The 17,905-nt window shown below is 38.4% G+C and overlaps 1 protein-coding gene and 1 pseudogene across 3 annotated transcripts; one reads left to right on the top strand and one right to left on the bottom strand.

Annotated features, from left to right (window-relative positions):
• The first annotated feature begins 47 nt into the window (after nucleotides 1–47).
• CENPQ (centromere protein Q) lies at nucleotides 48–16,190 on the top strand. 3 transcript variants are annotated; one of them, XM_075554992.1, is made up of 9 exons: nucleotides 48–182; nucleotides 3,723–3,852; nucleotides 4,683–4,731; nucleotides 5,730–5,856; nucleotides 6,422–6,490; nucleotides 6,805–6,934; nucleotides 12,563–12,682; nucleotides 14,514–14,591; nucleotides 15,367–16,190. In XM_075554992.1, exons 2-9 carry the CDS (start codon nucleotides 3,724–3,726, stop codon nucleotides 15,496–15,498), a joined length of 834 nt encoding a protein of 277 aa, XP_075411107.1. In that variant the 5' UTR covers nucleotides 48–182; nucleotide 3,723; the 3' UTR covers nucleotides 15,499–16,190. The 3 variants fall into 3 exon arrangements, with proteins under 3 accessions (XP_075411107.1, XP_075411108.1, XP_075411106.1); XM_075554991.1 differs by having other exon boundaries at nucleotides 51–239; XM_075554993.1 differs by lacking the exon at nucleotides 6,422–6,490 and having other exon boundaries at nucleotides 50–239.
• Nucleotides 13,164–14,168, bottom strand: LOC142453106 (single-stranded DNA-binding protein 2 pseudogene; annotated as a pseudogene).
• Nucleotides 16,191–17,905: the final 1,715 nt, after the last annotated feature.

The raw sequence follows: 17,905 nt of genomic DNA, 5'->3' as shown, positions 1-17,905 counted from the left end.
ACCGGAAGGTGAGGCTAGATGCCCCGCCTCCGCCGGCAAGTGTTTCCGCTTAATTCCGTCCACTTCCGGGTCTGCTCAGCACTTGAGCCTCAGGGCGGGAATTGCTTTGAGCACTGCTAACCTGAGGCTTGAAGAGGCATTGGTGATAAACGGTTTGGAAACGCTTAATCCGCTGCGCCCAGGTTGGTCCATGGGTTACGTGGCCACTGCCTTTTCCAAGGGGAAAGAAACCCGAGCAGGTATGCCGTCCGGGACGAGAGCGATTTCCCCACTGGTTCCTCCAGTCTCCCCGTATCTTATCTGGAGCTGGCAGTGGCTCATCTGCCGCCTTGGAGATAAGTGTGTTAAAGATAAGTGTGTTGGGGGCTGAAGGCACGGCGGTCAGCAGTGTGACACGCGAGAAGTCCGCACCGCACAGGTGTGTGGTCCAGATGTTGTTCTCACCGCCGGCGTCCACGGAGGAGTCTAGATTGAGATGCTCGGTCTCCGCAAAGTGGTAGGGAAAAACAAGAGTTTGGGATGTCAACCTGTTTCCTCTTGGGGAAAGAGTACGTTCTATATTCTTTATTAAATAATCTTGTAGCCCTTATTGCAGGTTGCAATGGGAAAATCTTTCCAAAAGTAGTTCAAGTTGTTTTAGGGTGGTTTTTCTCTGAAAACAATATTCTTTCACAACAAACCAATCTGTAGAAAATAGTCTTTCACTCATCTCTGCTCACTGCAACTACAATGTGGAGCTAAGACAGGTTAAAATTGTCCTTTCTTAAACACTGCGTTCAGTACAACAGTTAATAGAAAAACTATAGATTTTACTGGAGTTCATTGTTGTACACGTTATACATCCTGTCTTAAATCATTTTAGCTTCACAAAGTCCTTGCTATTGGTACTATTTGTTTCACAGATAAGAAAGCCAAGTTAAATTTATTTGTGCAAGACCGTTCACTAAGTGACATAGCCAGGATTGAAACTTGGAAATTTTCCTCATCCCTGGTTCCATCTTAGCTAATATGACAAAAGTTCTCAACTGAAGTAGGTTTGTTTTCAGAGGACATTTGGCAATGTCAAGGGACAGCTTTGGTTGTTAAAACAAGGGATTAGGAATACTGGTTTTTAAGGTGCCAAGACTGAGACACTGCTATATGTCCTACACAAAGAACATGGCCCACCATAACCAAGAATTACCCTGTCCACAGAGAGCAGTTGTGCAGAGGCTAAGAGACCAGGCACTTTCCAGTGTCTCAAGTAGGTGTCGAAATGCAATCTGTAGTAAAGGGCCAGTTTGTTGTTTTGATTTCTCACCTTGACAACTAATAATTTTGTAAAATACTAATTCCTAGAAAAATGAAATGAGACAAAAGCTAGGCCATTTTCTCCTAGTTGTAATCAACATGCATTAAATTGCTCTACCAAATGTTTCAATTTTACATGTACAAGAGTATGTTACCAATAGTTTGTGAACCAAACTTGGATTGATACGGATTTCAATGTTTTTGAGTAAAGATTAAGGGAAAAAATATATAGAACTAAGTAAATATCAAGTGTGCAGTAAATGGGAACTTAGGATTCCAGAAACGGGAGGGAGAAATAAAGTGGAGTGGTTATGAAGGAGTGAAGGAAGTAGGTAGACAGACTGGGAGATCAATACAGGAAGCTTATACATTACATGCATTGAGGTTAAAAAGGTTCTTGAACTATCAAGAACCATGCATAAGATAATTAGAAAGGAAGGTTCAGTTGAATAGTGGGATAGAAGTGTGGAAAGGAGACGGAGGTTAGCTGGTTAAGGAGCATAACTGGCACAGTTAAGAGTTTGGGGGATGCGCAGTAGGGATTGAGGTTAGAAGGGTATTTGGATAAGCAAGGCATATATGGCAAGCTGAGATGTAAGGCATTTCAAAACTAGAACACAAAAGATAATGGGTATCAATTTATATTTAATAAGACATCTTTCAAACTAGGGCAAAGTGATCTTTTAGCTCTTTTTATAACTGACCTCTTAGTCTCCACATGTGATTTGGAATCTCTCAGGTATTTCTTGCCCATTGTTTCTGGGGTTTTTTGTTTTGTTTGTTTTTCAGTGGAAATTTTCAAGCTTAGTAGGAATAGATTTTTTCAATCTTCCTTATTGGCCTTCTCTAAGTTTATGTATACATTGAAACTGTTAACACAATCATCACAATCTAAAACAAATGAATACCTTAGCTGTGTAGTGAGCTAGCTATACATACCAACATAGGAAGGCAAGTCAAAAAGTATTGCTACGGGGGGTCCAGTTTGCGCAGGCGCGGGTTTATGCCAAATGTAATGTTTAAACATGGCTCTGCAATCAGTGGAGGGCCACAGACAAGTTCTTGCTGGAATATACTTATTCTCCTTAGGGTACCTTCAAAAAAGGGACAAATCAAGTGGCTTCCGGGGGATCTGCTGAGCTAATTATATTCAAGCCATGGGGCTCAACTCCGAAGATTATGGCAACTATTTTAGGGAATTCCAAATGGGTATTCTTGATAGGTTTTCTTAAAAGATACAAGATGGGATTGGGCTTAATATGAAAATTTTTAAGGAAACTGAAAGCTGTATTGGTGGGGAAAGGGTCAGGGAAAGTACGCCAAGGAATGTTTTCCATCATAACCGTGCGCGTCCTTCTTCCAGAAGAGCAAGGACCATCTTGCAAGAAACTCGCCATCGACCCTGTAGCCCTCACCTTGCCCAATCAGATCTTTTGTTATCTCAAATTTAGAGAACATTGAAAAAGATTATGATTTGTGGCCCCCGAAGAAATTTTTAAAATCTGTCATTTTTGTAATGTAAATCACAAAGTGCTGAATTCTTTGTGGAAGAGTTAGAGATGTGGAAACACTAACTTCAAAAGTGTGTAGACTTAAATGGAGGATATTCCAAGAAACAGTTCCTTCATATTTTGATACTTTTTCTTTAATAAAGGTTACTGTGATATCGCAGCAGTGTGCTTCAACTTACCCGTATTTATAGAAATGTTTTTAAACAGGAAAAATAACCCTGCTTCCCTGCCCTTTAATCAATTCCACCTCATAGTGATCCCATAGTAGAGAGAAAACTGCCCCTTGGGATTTCTTATACCATCAATCTTCATGAAGCTCTCTTCCAGTTGAGTCCTTAACCACTGAGTAGCCAGAACTCCCGTTAAAAACTGTGCCATCCCCAGATTTTATTTTAAAGTGAGACAATTCAGCCTTTTTAATAAAATGGTATGCAGGTGATGCGGTTTCTCGAGCAGGAGGAATGGATATGGACCGCGAATAGACACACACTCACACAGAGACACAATACAGGACTGCAGCACAAAGTAGACACAGACAGAAATGGCACAAACTGCAGCAGCCTTGACAGCCGCAGTGCTTTATTATGAAGATCTAAATACTGCCAGTGTTCCCAGATAAGTTTGCTATTCCCACGCCTGAATGTCTCATAGCCTTGACAGCGAGTTCCGTATCTTGGCCCATACCGTTTGTTTCCATTCTACCAGGGAAACACTGTTTGCAGCTGCTTCCACAAACTCCTTACGGTTTGCAATAAGGAAGCAGTTTATGAGAACCAGCTGAGACAGACGTTTGCGTACTGTCCTAGACAGATACTTGACACGAGACACAGTTCTCCCTTCATGGCTCCTTCAGCAGGGGTTCACCATTTTTTCTGTGTCTTTAATTTTCAAAGTACTGTATAATTGTTCCATTTTCTTCAGGATGTCTGGCAAAGTAAAGCTCTCCAAGGAAAAAGCTCAACAGTTAAAAACAAATCCAAAAAGAAAAGGACGAAGAGTTGCAGTTATCAGAGAAACTGATGATGAGGAAATGGAGTTATCTGAGAGCGAGGTAATAAAAATATCAAATGTATCAATCAGAACTCTGATTTGAAGTTTTCTATGTAGAGAATAGAAGATCACTTGCTAACAAACAAGAAAATATGAGAAGTCAGTGAGTTTGGGGGAAAGGTGCAGTGGGTATTTGTTAATACCCAATTGTAAAAGCTATTTTTGTAATACACTACGTACAATTATGTGAGAGGTATTTGCAACATGGAAAATCTCCAGGTGGTTATTGTTGCTACTTCAATTGTTCAAAAGCAAGCACTGACCACAGCATGCTGTAGGAAGGGGTGGGTCATGCGGCATCGAAGGGTATGAAATGTGAAGCGAAGGAAAGAAGTATACCAATTCCTCAGCATACAGATGTTGTAAGTAGAATCTCACCAGTTTGGAGAAGAGATTGTAATTAACCGAAAAAATGGAGAAATAACTCTTTTCCTACTATAGTTTTGCCCCTCTCATCAATAGATTAGTCAAAACTTTTTTCTATGTCTTACCTGGTCAGTAGGTAATGCCTATATTTGTTTTGTAGCTAGACTATGTAATATTGTTTCATGGGCAATGCAATACTTGATTAAAAACAATTGTGATGCTACGTAAAACTTCTGTTATGCATTATCACCAGTGTCCAGAAATTGCTTTAAAAGATCCACTGCCTGTGATAAATACATACCCTTCTTCTGTAGAAGTGACAATATACATGTTTTTTTCCTTACCTAAATATTCTAACATACATGACAGATGCATTGGAAATATCTTTATCTGATGGTTAATTCTCTGTTGTGTGTGTGTGTGTGTGTGTGTGTGTGTGTGTGTGTGTGTGTGTGTGTGTTTTAGGTTAAAAGTCCAGTGAAAAACAACAAGCAAAAGCATCTGTCTCCTCAAGGTATTTCTATTCTATATTAACCTGGAGCCTTTTTCAAGCTATCTGTAAGTGTTGAAAGCATTCTCAGCATCTTGCTTATGGGTTCTGCAAAACAAAGTATTAAGAAATCTCATTCAGCATATTTTAGGTATGGATATTGATGATTGCTCACTTATTTAGGTCAACAAATGTTACTCAGCACCTATAACAAAATACCATGGAGGCTTTGATGGCACTGAATTTTGATATGAACTAGAGAAAATGGAAGTACCCTATAGTTTGAATTATTACTGATTTGTGAGATGTCTAAGGATCTCTTCTAGATAAGTATATTTCTGTTCTACCAGTCTACATTAGAGCTACCTTGTAACTTTATTTGCAGTTAATTAGTTTGAAGTTACTGTCTGCTTAATCACCACTCCTTCCTCCTCACCCAAGACCAGGTTAAGGCCTCTGGTCCTCTGGTTTTATACTCCCATAGTTACAGTATTTTTTATTTATAATACTTTGCATAACTGTTATTTTAATTTATTCATTCTCTCTGAAACCAATTTTCATGTGAATTGATAATATATCTCCTACTTACCTCAGGATTACTTATAAGTAGAATGGTACTGTGAGCTAAATAAATACTGAAAAATCTACTTTTGATTTATCTGTTTTATTCCAGTTAATATCTGACTTTATAGAAATCAGTTTTAAATAATTTCAATAAAGCTTTTAAAGAATTCAAGCCATTTCTGAGAAACAAACTTTTATGTCGATTCCTAATAATTGTATCTTGGTTCATTATTTAGAATTATTTGTTTAAGGTTTCAAAATGTAGTATCATTTAAATAAAATCTCCCTATTCAATAAGTAGTATGTCCTGACTGCAGTTCAAAGGATAGTAAACCACAGTTTATACAGCCTCACAGTAATGTGGTGTTCAAGTTTCCCTCACCTTCATTATACTTGAATCACTTCTTAAGTAAAAACATGCAAATAGATGCACTAATCATGGTTTCTTCCATCACCAGTGACAGGAAAAACAAAGCAAACTAATTTAAAACGGATCAAGATAGCACCCAACAAGAGAAAAACCTGGAAACCTCTTTCAAAGATAAACCAAGAACATTTGCAAGCTATGATTGAATCAACAGTATTGTGAGTATAATTTTTTTCCTATGGTTCATCTTTGGTTTCTATTTATATACTTTTTATAGGTATCAATCTAAATGTAATGATCTGTTTTAAATGATAGAGTATTTTTCTCTCTCAGAAGGTAAGTTTTATGACATTCGCCTTCAGCAAAAGAAACTTCCTGATTTTAAAAACATGGGATTCTGTCAATGAAATGATCAAGTTTAAAAATAAGATTAAAATGAAGACCTGGTTTCTCCTGTCGATAGAGTTTTACCCTGCTCTGTTAATGGCATGCTGTAGGAAGACATTGAGTTCAGTTGTCACTGTATGGCAGTTTCTATGCTAGAAGGAATACAAAGAAAAAGAGGGGAGACTGCCTTAAAGAGCTGAAGTCTATCAGAGTTTCAGGTAATAGCCTGCCACCATGCAAACCAACAAGAGCTTTTATTACTCTGTTTAAAATGTATTTAATACCAAAGGAAAGAAAGTTGATAATTCCTTGGTAGCACTTGAAAGAATCTGAATGGAAAGTCCATAAATTATGCCAATTGTGTTTCACACTAATATGTTTTTCCATCTTTCCTAGAACAATTTTGAGTAATAATGTTAAAAACAGTGAAAAAATTCAGTACCACCTTAACTTTGTGAAAAAAAGGTAATATACAATTGAAATATGACTCGAACTTTTAAAGAAAATACAACTACCTTTGTTGCCACACCAGACATTTGAGGAATATGAAAGTTTTTTTGTTACAATTCTTAAGAGGATAACTACTATTGCATGTGTTTCTGGAGCAAGTTAATAAGTTTCAGAGAATTTATTAGGGAGAATCTGAAATTACAAGTGCTTACTTCGGTCACTCTTGTATATCAGGACTGGGAAAATTATTTTGTCAACTTCAACTCTGTCTTTAGCTTGATTATTGAACTATTTCATATAAATAATTTTGTCATTATTCTATCCTTAAGATTGCTACAATTATGTGAGACTCTGAAAGTCCCTCCTACAAATCTGAAAAATATAACCAATGTGTCAAATCTACTGAAAATGGAAAAAGCACAGCATAAAGCTAATGAAGAAGATTTGACATTGTTGCAGGTATGGCGTTTGGACTGAATCCTTAGATTAGAATTATTGGATAGAGGAAAAGACCAGTAATTCTGATATATATTCCAGCCATAAATAATATATGTTCGACCATTCAAATTTTTATTATTTTAATCAAAGGGAAAACATTGCCCGAACTCTAGCTCTCTAGTTATTAGTTATTGATTGTGCTGTATTATTGATTAACTAGCAGTTGTTTTTGTTCTCTCATTAGGGATACTCATTGCTGAATGCTATAGAATTTCAAAACATAACAAGTGTTTCTAACCTGTCTGTGGTATTGTATCGGCTAGAAGAACACATTGCCATTGTTATTGGGGGGGGGTCAAAAATTTAATGGGAAACAGCCCATTTTCTTTTAATGCTGTCTTTCCACCAGCTTTTTGAAGTCCCTCATATTATAGCTAGCATAATGAAAATATGATAGAAAAATTAGACGAACTGAATGCGAGGATCTATTAACAGGCTTTATTGAGAAACACGAGCCGCAGAGTGTTTAAAGACGAGAAGGAAGGGCAAGGAAGCACAGTGAAAGGGGATGGGCTAGCAGAGTGAAGAGAGGTCGGGGGGGAAACGGTAGTACCATAATCAAAGCGAGAGCAAGCAAAGAGCGAGACAAAGAAACCACACCCTAATATACCATAGGGGGCTGTGGTTAATAATTAGGTTTGGAAGGGCATCATGCATCTTCCTGGTGGGCAAGTTTGAATGCGGCAGGGGTGACATAGACTCTGACGCTCACGGGAGCTTGCTTTAGCATTCTGGGGAAGCTGGGGGAGGGGGCGTCTGGGAAGGAGACACTTGTAATGACTAGGTGCTGCTTCACACTATACCCATTACCAATCAGTATTCTAAGCACTGTACAGTTACCTTCTTCATTCTTCATAGAATTCAAAGATCTATAGTATAGTATTCTCATTTCACCAGCGTGAATGAGACATGTTGATATTGTGGGCTGTGATTCAGATCTCTTCAGTCTGATTTCACAGGATGATTCTTGGTCATTATGCAATTACATCCTTTAGAAGATAATGAGAAATAGCATTAGCAGTCATGACTAACTTCAAGCTTTTATATGTAAACCACTGAATAAAATAGCATGTAGAGTAAAAATGAATGCCTGTACCAAACAATTTGCCTTTGTTTCTAGTTCTGAAAAGTTAACTCGCACCTTTGGAATTTTTTTAATAAAGTGATTTTATTATTTATATATCTTGACTAAACCTGAGGGCTTGTATTAATGAGTGGGAGCTGGCCAGCTCACACACACACACATACACACACACACACATACACACACACACACACACACACACACAACCAGGGGTTCCTGGAGACAGCCTTGGTGACTTAGTGATTATGCATTGGGCTACTAACTGCAAGGCCAGCAGTTCAAAACAACCAGTAACCCTTTGGGAGAAAGATGAGCCTTTCTATTCCTATATGGAGTTACAGTCTCAGAAACTCACTGGGGCATCTCTACCCTGTCCTATAAGTGGAACTGACCCAGAAGTGGTGCGTTTTTGAGAACAGAGAAGAGAAGGTGCCATGGTGACTTGGTGAGTTACACCTTAAGCTGTTAACCACAGCTTGTAGTTCAAACCCTCCAGTTGCTGCTCAGGATTAGAGTTTTAGGAACCCAAAAGGGCAGTGCTAGTCTGCCTTTTAAAGTAGATGTGGGTCAGAAATGACTGGCAGTTATGTTGGGTTTAATAAAGACGTGGGCCAGTTGGTTAAGCATTGGGCTGATAACCAAAGGTCATCCATTGGAACCCACCAAGGGCTCCACAGAAAAAAGACCAGGCATGCCACTTCTGAAACGTGTAGTCTTGAATATCCTGTGGAATACTTCTGTGTCTGCCAGGGCCACTAATGTGGGTCAGAATAGGCCAGCCAGGGCGTAGGACATAATGAAGTTAACACAGGAACAATTGGGAGGGTGGGGCAGAAGTGGACAGGCTTGTGTTCTATTGTAAAAAGTATAGGGATTTGTTATATCCTCATATTTGAGAACAAAGTATCAGGATTCTGGAATTTACACGACCCATGATCTTCATGGGCATATGAAATAATTATTAAAAGTATTTAATTATTCAAAATTAAAACAAAGTGGACTGTATATTCCTTATAGATATTGTAAAGTAGTTTGCCAATCTAATGTTTATTAACAATTCATTAATGTAAGGTGGGTAGGTTTATGTTATAATGTATCCTCAGGGATCTCCAATAATCTAAAATCCCCATATCATTCCAATTGTTCCAGAGGATTTAGAATAAAATGAGAGGCTTTCTGAGACCTACATTGACATTATATTATAATTTAATAGGGTATTTTTTTTAGTGGTTGTCTCACATTGTGTCTATGCTTCCTTTTTTACTTTTTGTGGATAAGGAGAAGATTTCTAGATCATCAGTTTTATATTCACTAATTCATATGCATTTTGTTTCATCTCATTTGTTGCAATACCCACAATGTAACACCACTTGTTCTACTTACTCTTTCTGTTTGCTGTTTCCATCCCTCCTTGGCTAACCTTTGGGACTTTGTCCTTGGCTAACCTTTGGGACTTTGCCCTCCTTTGGATCTCAGCTGAGATGGTTGATTATTCCAAGGCATCTCACGTCACTGGTGTTATTCCCTCTTTAAAGTGGACACGCGTTTGAATATAAACTGAGCCACTAGGGTGAGTTGAGTTTCATACCTGAAGGGTGACTAAGAAGGGACGTAATCTTGGGGGTTCCACTAGTCTCTGTTCAACCAGTAAGCCTGCTCGCCTTTTTGATTTTGAGTTGGTTCATATTTTCTCCCACTCTATTGTCATCCCTTTCAGAGTAGTCGGTAATGGTACCTGGGCTATCACCTAGTTCTTCTAGTTTCAGGGTCACCTCCACATGGTCGAGTATTACAGTCTTTCTGTATATGTATCTTTCTACATGTCTGTGCTTCCATCACGCTTCTAGAGAGGGAAAGACCAATAGCTGCACCAAAGAAAGTTGTTCGTGGGGGTTTATGACTCATCAAATTAGAATGTAGGACATTGTCATTATGACCATGTTATCCCAAATGATCTGGTGTCTCCTGAGACTATGGTCTTGAACACCTTTGTCCAGAGATTCATTCCCTCAAGGTTTTGGTTATATTGAAGTAGTTTTATAACTGCCCTCTACAGAATTTTGTTTTTTACAATTACAAATGAAAAACCATTTGTAACTCTTCTACTCATAGCTCTGGAACTTTACAGAATGCACAAACAGGTAGTTTGATAATACCTACAGGTACTTTTTAGAAAGTTTTTACTAGAAACCATAGTGGAGTTACTCAGGAAAACTGCCAGCAACCATTCAGCATTCAATATTCGGAGAATGAATGACACAACAATATTGCTAAGGCAAGATTTAAAAGTTGTTCCTCGATTTCCAGAATCAGTGCTTTCCTTGACAGTTACTATGACTAGACTAGGAAATAGTTCAGGGTATTTTTTGTTATTTTAAAAATATGTAATTTGTTTTTGTTATTCTTGAGAATATTCACAAGAGAACATACAAGGGGACCCAAGAAAAACTGAAATTGTGCTGAACAGAGCTTTTGTAGTACTCATTTTTTCTCAAGGTGAGCATTGGGCAACCCAGTCGGAGTTAGTGCACCCAGTGGCATTGTTCACTGGTCACAGTGAATTTTTTCATAAAAGTAGTTCAGCTCGTTTTCTGAGATGGCCGATTTAAGAGAGCAGTGTGTGGCTATGACATTTTTTTCCTGCTCAGGAAAAATGCTGCAGAAACTGTTGTGATGTTGAACACAGCTGACAAGGACAGCGCTATGGGAAAAACTCAAGTGAACACATGATTTTCTCATTTCAAAAAAGGTGAAATGCTGATTGATGACAAACCTCATTCTGGATGTCCAGCAACTTCCTAAGTGGATGAAAATGTTGACTCATGGTGCATTTGGAGTCCATTCCTCCAGGGCAGATCAAACTTTAAACAAGCTTTCTATTGAGGTTCTGAAAAGACTGCTTGACAGTGTGATAAAAAAGGCCTGAGTTGTGGCAGACGGCGACTCACTTTGCCACCACCATAATGCATCTACTCACACAGCCATCTCAGTGCACCAGTTTTGGGCAAAAACACAGCATGCCTGCCTTGCTCCACGTACCTTACTCACCTGAGCTCGCTTCGTGTGACTTCATTTTGTTTCCACAAATGCAGGGGGACATGAAAGTACAATGATATAATAATGTAGAAGAGATGAAATAAAAAAGGGAGGTACTGTCATGTAAGCATGAGTTTGAAAAATGTTTTTAAGAATGGAATCGCAGATTTAACAAATGTAATAATTGTAATGGAGAGTACTTTGAAGGTGATAAAGTTGTTTTTTTTAAAAAAACTTTAAATACACAGCTTTTGGGGAGGAAATCCGTTGTTTTTTTTTTGGGGGGGTGCCCTTTGTATATTCCACATTTCCTGCAGGTATATAATTTAAGTATGCTGATTATGTTCTTTAATTTGTGCCACCGTTTTCACTCTTGCTCAACCGTTTCTTCCCCATTATCCTAAATACATTGCTCCCTACTTTTCCTTACTTCTCCTATCTAATCTTTCTAGTAGCTTTTATCAATTTGATCTCATAGAAGTAGCTCAAGGCAAACATTCTTTACTAGGTAAGCTAATGTAAGACGGACGACTTCAGGAATATTTTCTGGTTTAAAGTTTATCTTAAGGCAATAGTTTCAAGGGGTCACCTAGTCTCCATGACTCTGGAAGTCCTTGATTTCATGAGAATTGAAAACTATATTCTATGTTTACCCCTTTAAATACAGACTCCTTGATCAAATGATAGTAACAGTAATGAGAGAGGGACGGCATTTATTCACAGAGGTGGTTAACCAACCCTCCATTCCACGTATTCCTCCCTCTTCCTCTGCTTCTCCAAACTAATAGAAACCAACTGTGCTTTGAAAGGCCACTTAGCAGTGCAGTTCTTAATACCCTTTTGAAACCTGAAGGCTGGTGATTAATTCTGTGCTTGGCCTACAATCAGCACATCTCTGGTTATTCCATATCCATTCTATTCATTCCTTATTTTCTCTTTGTTGTTCTCTAGAAATTACATATTCCTGTAGTGGAAAACTGTCATTCATTTGTAGACGTATGATTACTTCTCTCTGCCCTAGTGCCAACATTGCCATCAATACGTAGAAAGAACATACACTCAAATGTTCCTAAGTAAATAAAGACATTTTAAAGTTAGCCTTTCTGTGCTTCGCGCTGCTAGTGAGCTTCAGGAAAGCTTCTTCCTGTGCCTGCTGTTACCTGTCCGTGGGCCTCCATAGGTACAGATTCAGCTGGTCCATGATCTGTCATATGGACAGTTTGGGTAAGTTTTTAAGGAAATGTCCACGTGTGGGGTATTTTTCCTTGCTCCAGGGAAACTCAAACTCTCTTACTATGCATCATTACATTAATAAATTACCTTTCTAGAAAGTCTTTTTTGAAAGGAAAAAAAGAAGGTAAATCCATTTACTTCTTTTAGCATTTATTAAATTTATGAATTATTTTGAAAGTTATCTCAGGGATAGAACAGTTTCATTTAAAACATATTTTTTTCTTTTTCCTACTCAGGAAGAAGTAGATAAAATCGTAGAGACCATAGAGTCAGTGACTGGGAATATTCACAGCCTAAAAAGCAAAATTCAGATTTTGACAAATGAAGTGGAAGAAGTAGAAAAGAAGACAAAACAGGTATTTTTTTTTCAAATACGCAATTTTTTTCCTAACCATGATTGCAGACATTTACAAAACCATAACAGCTAATTCACCTTAAGAAAACACTTATATAAAGCAGTGATATACACAGCACAAAGTAGTTCAGGGAGGTGCGGGACCAACTTTTAATATTTAAAATGTAAGCATGAAAATAAGGATAGAATAAAAGGCCCTCTTTACTTCTACTTAATATGTCATGTGATATTTTACAGTGTCCGGCGGGCCAATGCAGGTGTATGCGCATGTCCATCTAACATACACACATATACAATGCAGTCTCTTTCCCACACATATACATGCATTGACTCATGTTTGGACCCACTTTCTTCACAAAAGAGGTGAGAGAGCTGGAAATCAAAAGGTGGGTTTGGTGAGACGGAGGCTCCTTGGTTGAACTGTACATTGTGATGAGTAATTTTCTTCGTAGTAGTTCTGTGAGGGGCGGGCTCGCTGGTTTTTATGAGGAGCCTTGGTCATGAATCGCACGCTCATTTGTCATGCTAGGGGACTAACTCTCACTCTGAAAAGGATTTAAGAAATCACCCCCGCCTCATCTCACCATCATCCCTTGTAGTGTCCTACAGATTACTCGGGCTCATGTTATTGGGAGAATTCTTGGAAATTCTGTCTATATCTCCTGAGCCTAAAGAGCCATTCATGTGATATGACTCCATTCCTCTTAATCCACACATCAGACCATGGAACCCATTGGAAAATTAGATCTGTTAGGTCCAGGAGGTACTGTATTCATTGAAGTATACATGTTGTCTCAGAGTTGGGTGAATCTACAGGACTAGGCATGATGGGTGTTCCTGGTGGCCCTCTACCTCCTGGATTACCTGCACAATTCCCAGGAGATGCTGAGGAATATGGTGTTGAATTTGCATTTGTTGGATTTGGCCAAGGGCTGTGACCATCTGAGCCCATGTGCATTCCAGGCATTCCAGGACCATCTAAAGCATTCGGAGGGGGGAGGGAGAGCTCATTGCCTCTCCATAGTTCTGTGGTCCTAAGGGCACCATTCCTCATGGAGGAGTCATTCTCTGCATTGACCCACCCATATTTGGATGTCCTTGTTGTCAACTTAGGTCCATTCCACTGGGAAGTAATGGCTGACTTCCTGGGACACCTCAAAGTGCCTGGTTAGGTATCCTCAAAGGGGGCCTTGGACCTCCAGGGTACCGACGTGACATAAAAGGCTGAAAGGACCCTGTTGGCACAGGACCTACTGGCATGCCCTCTCCTGGGAGAATGTTTCCTAGCACTGGACGGGGCGCTGCTGCAGCACTATAGTCATGGAAAGCTTTTGCTTCACTTGAGTGTTCACATGTCTCCCGCCTTTCTGGAGCTGCACAGTAGAGATCCCAAGGTACACACCACCAAGGATGTAAGAATCCTGGTGGTTCCCCCAATGTGATGTTTTTTCCCTATCTTATCTCTGATAAAAATGTTTGGGCAGATTTCTGAGCTCCTACGTCGAGCAGATGTTCACATGCGTAGAGTGCTAACTGCTCCCAGGCCTGGCTGTCGGACAGAACAGCGCTGCTGTTACTCTAATTGTGCCGAGAGGAGCTCCCCCTGTCATGCACCTGTCAACCCACATAGCCTCCCTGGGAACAGCCCCATCCCCATGGCAACCCATGCAGCCACCCCCACTATTGGTCAATTTCCCAACAAGTAATTATTAAATACTATAGCCTATAGATAAAATTTTGTTTGTCAACTTATACCAAGACAACTTATGAGTATAATAGATTAGAGAAGTCAGCCTTGTAAAATAATCTGTACCTTTCTATTCCTATTTTAGGTGCTTCAGCTAGATCATAGTGGGGTACTCAATCTTCCAGAACTTTCTGAGAGCAGTCTCAAAGCACCCTTACTTCAGGTAAATGCATATTGGCCATATTCACTACACCATGACATCTAGATTGCATATACTAGGGAATTTCAAAAAGTTCATGGGAAAAACTCTTGATACCATATTTCCACAGATTTTTGAAGGCCCTCATATATAAAAACATACTCAATAAATGACTTAGCAAATTACTTTTCTCATTTAACAAGACAGTTTGAACATTCTTTGTCAATTTATGTAGATTTATCTCGTTCTTGTCAGTAACTACATAACATTCCATTTTATAACATTTCATTTTGTTTATATACTATAATACAATTTGTGAATTAATGATATTAAATAATTTTGTTACTACACGTTATATGCTGAGTTGTGCCTTTCTACACATTGTAGAGTTTCTGGAAGTAAATTTTGTTTATGTTTCTAATATGATTTTATAAAATCTCATTGTGTTTTACTTATACTAGACTACATTTACATTCATAGTGTGTCTTCTTTCAAAGGCTCCTCAATAGATGTTGGAAAGATGATAGAATGATCCTATAGTGGTGGAAATTCTTCCTATTTTCTTGAAAAATAATTTAAATGTTTCTATTTATAATTTGTAATTACTAGTGGTAAAGACCCAGAATGAGCACAGGGGAAATAGAGTAAGATCGAGTTTTGAAAGGTGACTGGCCACAAGTTGATGATTGTAGAAGTTGGGTGATTAGTACAAGTAGATTAGTAGGCTATTCTGTTGAAATTACATTTGTCCTTCCCCAGAGTAAAAGTTTAAAAAGAAATTGTACTGTTCTACCCACAGGATGAAATGTTGACACTGATTCCCAATCAGAATGCTCTTCTAAAGGACTTGGAGACTCTTCATAAATCATCCCAGATGAAGAACATGTTAACATTCATCGAAGAAGCCTATAACAAACTGGATACCTCTTAAAAATTGTACATGAGAATGTTTTATACTAATTTAATATTTACAAATTGATGAAACTGTTACCTACAATGATATTACAGATGCTGAAGCTTCTGTCGGACTGATCATCCTCAAATAAAAAGACTTAAAGTCAGACTTTGCAAATCTATGATGAGCATCTAGTGTAGTCGTGGAGTGAGTTTTCCCAGCTGCTGAGTCTGGGGCCCCAGGTTTGTATTCTGCTGTCTCCAATTGTTTGCTTGGGACCGTGAGAACAGCCACAGTGAGGGTTTATAATGTCTGAGTGGAGCTCAGTATTGGTCATTTCACAGATAAAATGTGATGCTGTGAGTCAATGCATGCAAGATACTGATAGTGCCTAGGCCATAGGAGCATAAGTGTTAGTTAAGATTATCATGCTTTAGCTGATGGCTTACATTTTACTTAGGTATTTGGATGGTAAGATCCTAAAATGCCATTACTCTCTTTCAGAGCTTATTCTTTTAGTGGACTAATTAAAATTTGCCAGATGTCTTTACCATTTTTCCCTTGCTTCAGCTACGGATTAGATACTGAGAATTTCTTTTCACTGACATCAAAGCATGCTTATATTTTAAAAAAACTATTAAGATTGAACCTAAGCACATCTGATCAGCAAATCAGAGGATTTCAGATAGCTTCTTAAAACTAAATAAAAATGGTTTTTGTTGTGATAATCTATATATCTGAGTATATTGTCACTTAATTTATAAAAATAATTTCTAACCAACTATCTTAGGCTGAGTTCTCTAGAGAAGAAAATCAGTGAACCTGATTTATATACATCCATGCATGTATATGTACATACGCACACAAAGGCGTTTATATCAAAGAGCTTCCGCACACAAAGGCGTTTATATCAAAGAGCTTCCGCACACAAAGGAGTTTATATCAAAGAGCTTCTATCACACAGTTATCGAAGCAGTTCCAAGTCCATCACAGGTGTTAGACTGGAGGCTTCTGTCTTGTAGGTGCAGACACTAATAAAACCCAAGATCAACAGATTTAGAGGCAGACGTCTGCCCTACATATGAGACTTGATTCCTGTCTCCTCAAGTTTCCAGGTTATGGATACAGAACCCCGCAAGCCTACTTCTGCCTTACTCCATTGCTGGTGAGGATATCATCACCTTAGACAGAGGTCTTCAGCCAATGGTCTGTGGCATAAATGTGTCATGAGACATGCTTTTCCTTCAGCACTACATTTTTTTAAAACATTGAATTTTTAGCCAATATTTAAAATATTCACATTTTTAAAAGTAGAATAGCTTAAGCAAATGGGAGAAATAATAAATTAAAATAACAAAGATTTCCAAAGACAGCTCCAAACTATAAAATAAAGTTTTAATATGTGTAAAGACCTGGATTTATAAGACCCCAAAAGAAGAGTATGCTTAACATTGCTCTAGCTGAAAAAACTGAATAAGAAATTTAACCCTTGAGTTTCAGTACTAAAGTTTTTTATGGACAAAATAATTGAATAACTTAGGGAGCAACAAAAGAAGATGGAATATAAACAGTCATTATTACAAAAATTAGTCAATATTCAACAACTTTTAAGAGAACAAATGACCCCGAGCCGGGATTTTTGAAGGAAGAAGTCTAAGCTCTACTGAAAGTGAAAGCATAGGTGAAAACAAGGCTCTAGGAATTGACTTCATATGAAACAAAGCAGTGAAGGTGTTCACTTGTCCATGCCAAGGAATTTGATATAAAACCATCCAGTCACAAAATGGGAAGCGATCCATACTTGTGGCAATCCAATTTATGGCATCATTTGTGGCAATTATCCAAACGAGTCATCCAACAGAATGTGGTCATTATGTGGTCATAATTATTACTATCACATGCACGGAAAATGTTGCTGAACCTATTTAAAAAGCAGCTACAGCAGTGGATTAACAAAGAACTCTAAGACTTTCAAGCCAGATCAGAAAAAAGGGGGATATTGCTGATGTCAGATGGACCTTGGCTGAAAACAGAATACTAGAAGCATGAGTATCTTTTATTGATTATATAAAGGCATTTGTGCAAATTATAATATTTCAACACTTGGGAATTCAAAGCACTTTATTGTGATTATACAGAACCTCGGTAGAGACCAAGAGGCAATTGTGCAAAAATACCAAGGAAATGCTGTATGGTTTAAAATCAGAAAAGGTGTGCATTGGGGCTGTATCCTTTTCCCATACTTGTTCAATCTGTATGCTAAGCAAATAACCTGAGATACTGAACTATGCTGAAGCAAGGAACTCGCTCAGGCAGCTGCACCTTGGTCCGACCATCAGAGAGCAAGGGAACCGAGAAGCAGAAAGAAGAATGTGGCATGAGGATTTGAGGAACAATACCCTTCAAAGTGCAGACAGTACAACCTCGCTGACTTGAAATAAAA

The sequence above is a fragment of the Tenrec ecaudatus genome, chromosome 7 (genome assembly GCF_050624435.1).
Source record: "Tenrec ecaudatus isolate mTenEca1 chromosome 7, mTenEca1.hap1, whole genome shotgun sequence".
In the NCBI taxonomy this organism is placed as follows: domain Eukaryota; kingdom Metazoa; phylum Chordata; class Mammalia; order Afrosoricida; family Tenrecidae; genus Tenrec; species Tenrec ecaudatus.
This window is presented reverse-complemented; position numbering and strand designations above follow the sequence as displayed.